Below are 7,765 nucleotides of genomic sequence, written 5' to 3' on the forward strand. Positions count from 1 at the left end.
AATGGCCCCACTGTTGTACAGAGTGAAGTATTCCCTCCTAGTAAAAGGCATAAAAGATCCTGCAGTTCAGTTCCTTGTGTGTCTGTCCAGCTTTGTGTCCTGCCACTTTTGTATTGTGTGGTCCAGCAGTAGTCCTGAATGCCCTGACCACACCTTGGCATTTTACACCTCTGAGCCCTTTTCATACTGTGTCCCCCTTTTCCTGAAATTCCTTATTTTAATCTGGTGAAAGCCCACTTGTCTGTTAAAAGCCAGGTTTTGCAGCCTTTGTGATATCTTCCCCTGTTCGTCAGAGTTTATTTTTCCTTTCTCTGCTGCTGTGTAGCCTTATGCATAATTCTGTTATTGAACTTTGCACAAAACAGTGTAATTATTTAAATGGAGGTTTGAATCCAGCAGTAAGTTGGAGACTCTTTGAGGGCATTGTTTATGTGTTGGCTCTTAATAATCATGTATTAAATGTTGAATAAATGAATGAATTACCATATGAAACCATGTAAGTGAGAAATGGGAATATCGCTTCTTCTAATAACTGTAATAAGTAAGCAGAGAAATTCAAAAGTACCATTATCACCCTTTTATGTTAATTGTAATGTCTTCTTGGTTTACTTAAGTTTGCAATTTAATGTATTTATGAGGTCTTTTGGTTTTGAAAAACAAAATGATTTGCCACCTAATTGAAATAATTGTAAACAAGTAGAGTTGTCCTAAAGCCTGTTTTCATTTTCATGAGCAGAATCCCACGTGGCGAAGTCTCGATTTTGGAATTATGCCAGACCGTCTTGATACATCTGTGTCTTGTTTCGTGGTGAAGATATGGGGTGGAAAGGAGAACATCTACCAGCTGTTGATTGAATGGAAAGTCTGTTTGGATGGGCTGAAATACTTGGGTCAGCAGGTAATTTTTAGACTGTGGTTTCAAGTAGTTGTCATCTCCAAATTAACCTGTCTAACCTTTCTGTTTCTACATTTCCTATTATAAAGAGAGACTTATGACTGTTTACTTATATCACTGAGAGAGACCTTGATGATCATTTACATATGTTATTGTTTACTTATGTTACTTATGTTGTTATGTTTGAATCATTGCCTAGTTTAAAAAATACCTTTATCTGAAGAAATTTATGAAGACAGATTTGTGTGTGTGTTTAGGAAAGAATGTGCTTTCTCATAGCATTTTGCTTTTTCTGTCTTACTGGATGTCCTCACCTAGAATCTGAAAATTAAGTTGAAATATGGAATATCATGTTAAATACCTCTCTTTTGACTAGTAGGGTTATTCCAAGAATAAGAACAACTACTATTTATTGAGCACAGGATGACGCGCCTGGATTATATGCTGCTGCTGGTTCTCCACCTTTGCTGTACCCATGACTGATGTAGCTAATCTACTACAGTTTCTTTTCTTTTTTTTTTTTTTTTTGAGACAGAGTTTCACTCTTGTTTCCCAGGCTGGAGTGCAATGGTGCGATCTTGGCTCACCACAACCTCCGCCTCCCAAGTTCAAGCGATTCTCCTGCCTCAGCCTCCCAAGTAGCTGGGATTACAGGCACGCGCCACCATGCCTAGCTAATTTTTTGTATTTTAGTAGAGACAGGGTTTCTCCATGTTGGCCAGGCTGGTCTCGAACTCCTGACCTCAGGTGATTCGCCTGCCTCGGCCTCCCAAAGTGCTGGGGTTATAGATGTGAGCCACTGTGCCTGGCCTCTACAGTTATCTTTTAACTGGGCTCAAAAGTAGCTCCATAATATTTTCTTTCTTCCTTTCTTTTATTTACTTCTTCTTTTTTTTTTTTTTTTAAATTAAAGATAGGGTCTCACCTTGGTGCCTAGGCTGGAGTGCAGTGGTGTGATCATAGCTGTGTAGCCTCGAACTCCTGGGCTCAAGCGATCCTTTCTGCCTCAGCCTGAATCCCTCAATACCTCCTGCCTCAGCAAGTAGCTGGGACTACAGGCAGGCACCACCATGCCCAGCTAATTTTTAATTTTGTTTTTTGTAGAGATGGGTGTGAAAATGTGAGACAGGTCTCAGTTAATTTAGGAAGTTTATTTTGCCAAGATAGGATGCACCCGTGACACAGCCCCAGGAAGACATGTGCCCAAGGTGGTCAGGGCACAGCTTGGTTTTACACATTTTAAGGAAACATGAGACATCAATCAATATGTGTAAGAAGTACATTGGTTCAGTCTGGAAAGGCAGGACAACTTGAAACAAAAGCAGGAAGACTCAAAGCTGGGAGGGAGCTTCCAGGTTACAGATAGGTGATACACAAATGGTTGCGTTCTTTTGAGTTTCTGATTAGCCCTTCCAAAGGAGGCAAATCAGATATGCATCTATCTCAGTGAGCAGAGGGGTGACTTTGAATAGAATGGGAGGCAGGGTGCCCTAAGCAGTTTCCAGCTTGAGTTTTCCTTAATGATCCTTAATTTCCAAAATCCTTAATGATTTTGGGGGCCCAAGATGTTTTCCTTTCACATGGGGTTTTGCTATGTTTCACAACCCGGGCTGGTTGTGAACTCCTAGGCTCAACCAGTCCTCCTGCCTTGGCCTCCTGAAGTGCTGGGATTACAGGCATAAGCCACCGCTCGAGGCCTTCGGAATCCTTTCTAACAGTGTTCCAGGACAAATCTAGGAATCTGTCAGAATTGCAAATGAAATGAAACCTATTTGCTATCATCAGATATAGATTATTATAATTAATATTTATAGCAACCTTGTGAAGGTTGATATTATTGCCCTTATTTTCCAGATGAAAAAAATTGAGACTCCGAGACTTTAATAAATGATTCAAGATCACACAGCTGGAGCTAAAATTTAAATTCAAGTCTGGCTGATTTAAAAATTCATTCTTTTTGTCATGTACTGCACTGGTATATACATGTGGTCCTTGGTAACCCCCCACCCCACCTTGGAATGAATCCTGTTTCTATTTTGTTATGCCTCTGGTACTACTATTAAAGGTAACCATGAAATATTAGTCATGGATTATCTATAAACATCTTGATGCTTTCTTCATATTTATTCAATATATTACTTTCTGAGATGTTTCTTACTAAAGAAACAATTTCATTCTGCATTTTTTCAGATTAAAAATCTGAAAATCTGGGCCAGGTGTAGTGGCTCATGCCTGTAACCTTGGGAGCACTTTGGAAGGCTGAGGCGGAAGGATCACTTGAAGCCAGGAGTTTGAGACTGTTGGAACCGAACTGTCGATTCCCTCCTGGGCAGGGGTCGCCGCGAAGGATCACCGACACGAGATTCACAGCAGAGAGTTATTTATTACTAGCGCGCTAGGGTCCCAAGCTCTAAGTTGGCCCTGGGACCCCGAGTGCTTGTTACAGGTTGTTTATATAGGCAAACACAAGTTCAAACACAGCTTAGGGCACGAAATTCAAACAAAGCTTTAGGCGCGTGGTAATTGGGTCTGTCTATGGCCTGAGCAAGGTATCTTGTTCTGATTGGTTGGGGCGGGACCTTAGGAGGTTCTTTCCTGGAATTGCTGATTCCGGGAACATCGGGGACATTGAGTCAGGGTGGGACCCCATGAGGTTATCAGGGTGGGACCTCATGAGGCTATCAGGGTGGGACCTCATGAGGCTATCAGGGTGGGACCCCATGAGGCTATTTCCCGGAATTGTCTTTCTGTTTGGGTTCTGGGAACATCGGGGGGCTATCTGTGGCCATCTGGGGTTTAAGTTTCATGATGGCCAAGCTTTCTAAATTTTATGAGGCTTAGGAATTATGAGGCCTAGTTTCAAGACCAGCCTGGCCAACATGGTGAAACCCTGTCTCTACTAAAAATACAAAAATTAGCTGGGCGCAGTGGCACGTGCCTGTAATCCCAGCTACTCAGGAGGCTGAGGTGGGAGAATTGCTTGAACCCGGGAGGTGGAGGTTGTAATGAGCCAACATGGCGCCACTGCACTCCAGCCTGGGTGACAGAGTGAGACTCTGTCTCAAAAAAAAAAAAAAAAAACTAAAACTAAAACTGAAAATCTAAAAAAACCCGAAAAATCTCTGTGCTCATTTTGCTTACCATACTTTTGATTTTTAAATTTTTTGCCTGTAGTCACCATGTTGTAGTCTCTTGAACTTATTCCTCCTATTTAACTGAAATTTTGTATCCTTTGACCAGCATCTTCCCAAGCCTCCTCCCCTCCACGCAGCTTCTGCTAACCACCTTTCTGCTATTTCTATGAGTTCAACTTTTTTAGATTCCAGAGACAAGTGAGATCATGCTCTTAACATTTTTTTAATTTTGTGTCCTATAGTGACCAGAACAGTGCATATAATGTATATGTTTTTTTAAACTACATTCTAAACTACAATTTAAACATCTAAAAAAATACATTTTTTTTTTCCCCTGTTTTAGGGATTATCTTAATTAAAACTTAGAAAATAATGACTTTTGGTTTAGGCCAGGGCCTTTGTTTTCTCTTTTGCTACCAGGTACTTGTTGCCTTTAGACTGACAAACCAGATTCCTGCACTGGAGTATATACACTATCTTCCCACATGCCATACTTGGCTCTCTGTGGATAGACTCTGATATTAAGTACTTGTTTCTCTTCTATCTGAAAGTATCTACATTTCGTGGAGGATGGTGCTTCTTAACATTGTGGTTGCAGGGCTCTAGGCCTGAAGGGCTTTTTTGGTCAGCGAAGATGGGCTTCATCATGTTTTCCAAGTCACACGTTCCTTTGGTGGTGGTCTTATTGACATACCCAGCTGAACTTATATCTAACCCGCCCTAATTTCAGAGAGTTGGCATTCAGGTATCTTCGTATAAAGTTAGTTATGCTTGAGTAACAGAGACCAGAAAAAAAAAAAAGGAAAGAAAAAACACTTTGGGAGGCCGAGGTGGGCGGATCATGAGGTCAGGAGATCGAGACTGCCCTGGCTAACACAGTGAAACCTCGTCTCTACTAAAAATGCAAAAAAATTAGCCAGGTGTGGTGGCAGGCGCCTGTAGTCCCAGCTACTAGGGGGGCTGAGGCAGGAGAATGGTGTGAACCCGGGAGGCGGAGTTTGCAGTGAGCCGAGATTGCGCCACTGCACTCCAGCCTTGGCGACAGAGTGACACTCCGTCTCAAAACAAAAACAAAAACAAAACATGTTCCTTAAAGCCAGATAGAAACTTAAGATCATTGTAGAAAGTCAAAACTTATCTATAAAATAGCTATAACAAGTAACATACTGCTAATAATAAGATTAGAGTTATTATTATGGAGGAACATGAGGCTAAGACGTTTTAGGATAATAGCCAGAATCAGTTAGGTTCATTGATAGATCATATACTTTCTACCAGGCGTTGTTCTTTGTGTTAAGGATCCAGAGATTTGTAGGACAAGGTTCTTAGACCCGGTATACTGATGATTGATGAATACCTTCATAGAGAGCTGTGAGAGTGGTATGAGGAAGAGATATTTAGACCAGCTTGTATAGAATCAGGGGTTAATGACTTCTGAATAAAGTATTTTTTTTAAGTTAGGTTTATTGAGGTACAATTTACATGTCATAAAATTCACCCTTTTGAAAGTGTGCAATTCATTTTGAAAAATGGATAGAGTTGAGTAACCACTACCATAATAAATAAAGCTACTATGAATATTTAAATATAGGTCTTTGTGTTTCTTTTGGGTAAGTCTCCAGGAATGGAATTGATGGGTCTAATGGTAAATGTATGTTGAAATTTATAAGAAATTGCCAGTTTTGGGCCTGGCGCGGTGGCTCAAGCCTGTAATCCCAGCACTTTGGGAGGCCGAGACGGGCGGATCACGAGGTCAGGAGATCGAGACAATCCTGGCTAACACCGTGAAACCCTGTCTCTACTAAAAACTATAAAAAACTAGCCGGGCGAGGTGGTGGGCGCCTGTAGTCCCAGCTACTCGGGAGGCTGAGGCAGGAGAATGGCGTGAACCCGGGAGGCGGAGGTTGCAGTGAGCTGAGATCCGGCCACTGCACTCCAGCCTGGGCGACAGAGCGAGACTCCGTCTCAAAAAATAAAAAAATAAAATAAAATAAAATAAAAAAATAAAAAACTAAAACAAGGATTTGAAATCACTGCAGAACAAACAAAAACAGTCCGAAATTGGACGGGATTCACCCTTGTTATGTAGCAGGATAAGCCACAGACAAAACTCCTCAGACACCGAGTTAAAGAAGGAAGGGGTTTATTCGGCCAGGGGCATTGGCAAGACTTCTGTCTCAAGAGCAGAGCTCCTCAGGTGAGCAATTCCTGTTCCTTTTAAGGGCTCACAACTCTAAAGGGGTGCATATGAGAGGGTCGTGATTGATTGAGCAAGCAGGGAGTATGTGACTGGGGGCTGCAAGCACCGGTAATTAGATGGGAACAAAACAAGATAGGGATTTTCACAGTGCCTTTCTATACCATGTCTGTAATCTATAGATAACAGAACCCATTAGGTCAGGGGTCGATCTTTAACTATCAGGCCCAGGGTGCAGCGCCGGGCTGTCTGCCTGTGGATTTCATTTCTGCCTTTTAGTTTTTACTTCTTCTTTCTTTGGAGGCAGAAATTGGGCATAAGACGATATGAGGGGTGGTCTCCTCCCTTAGCTAGATGGGAACCACACTGGGGAAATCTCCTTTTCTATACTTTCTTCCTGATGGTACTCCCCAGTCTGAGCAGTGTATGGAAGCTAGGACTCAGGCAGAAATCTCTAGGAAGCAGGAAGCTGCTTGAGATGTTAAAGGGTGGAATTAGGGGCTGCTAAAATGACTAGAAATGGAAGGGGAAATCCTGGAAAGAAGAGGGGCACAAAGGGGGGTAAGCCCCCAAATAAGTCTATATACAGATTTGGGGGCTTACCCACTCCATGCCCCTCTTCTTTCCAAAGGTCTGGCCTGACCCTTTAACATATAAGCACAGCCAGGCACAGTGAGCTCACACCTGTAATCCCAGCACTTTGGGAGGCCGAGGCAGATCACCTGAGGTCAGGAGTTCCAGACCAGCCTGACCAATATGGAGAAACCCTGTCTCTACTAAAAATACAAAGTTAGCCAGGCGTGGTGACTCATGCCCGTAATCCCTTTAATATACTCAGGAGGCTGAGTCAGGAGAATCGCTTGAACCTGGGAGGCAGAGGTTGCAGTGAGCCGAGATCATGCCATTGCACCCCAGCCTAGGCAACAAGAGCGAAACTCCATCTCAAAAGAAAAAAAAAAAACATATAAGCAGAGTTGACTCCAAGGAGCCCAGTGGAAAGCAGTAGATAGAAAGCCAAAAGAATCGAGCAGAGATTTCAGGTGTTTTCCATCACAAGGGGATAGAATTAGAAGTTTGAGTCCAACTTAAAGGGATTTGGTAAACACCCCAGGCTTAGGCCAGGCAGTGGCTCACGCCTGTAATCCCAGCACTTTGGGAGGCAGAGGCGGGCGGATCACCTGAGGTCAGGAGTTCAAGACCAGCCTGGCCAACATGGTGATACCCCGTCTCTACTAAAAATACAAAAATTAGCCAGGCGCGGTGGCCGGCGCCTGTAATCCCAGCTACTCAGGAGGCTGAGGCAGGAGAATTGCTTGAACTCAGGAGGTGGAGGTTGCAGTGAGCCGAGATTACCCCATTGCACTCCAGTCTGGGGGACAAGAGTGAGACTTCATCTGGAAACAAACCAACCAACCAACCAGGCTTTCCACTGAAACCTCAGAAGTGTCATACCTTAACAATAAAGGCTGTTTCTCAAGTCTGGCCCAAGATTCATTGGCAAAACAAAATAGACCCAATAGCCAACAATTGGAAACAACA

The 7,765-nt window shown here is 42.9% G+C and overlaps 1 protein-coding gene across 5 annotated transcripts in view; it reads left to right on the plus strand.

Moving 5' to 3' along the window:
- Positions 1 to 7,765, plus strand: part of LOC105468772 (UV radiation resistance associated) — a 325,660-nt gene that overhangs the window by 61,711 nt on the left and 256,184 nt on the right. For all 5 annotated transcript variants that reach the window (XM_071075322.1, XM_071075321.1, XM_011719113.2 and 2 more), the window contains one exon: positions 737 to 898. In XM_071075322.1, the coding sequence (XP_070931423.1) occupies positions 737 to 898 (162 nt within the window). The remainder of the gene's footprint in view (positions 1 to 736; positions 899 to 7,765) is intronic.

Source organism: Macaca nemestrina, chromosome 12 (genome assembly GCF_043159975.1).
Source record: "Macaca nemestrina isolate mMacNem1 chromosome 12, mMacNem.hap1, whole genome shotgun sequence".
NCBI lineage: Eukaryota > Metazoa > Chordata > Mammalia > Primates > Cercopithecidae > Macaca > Macaca nemestrina.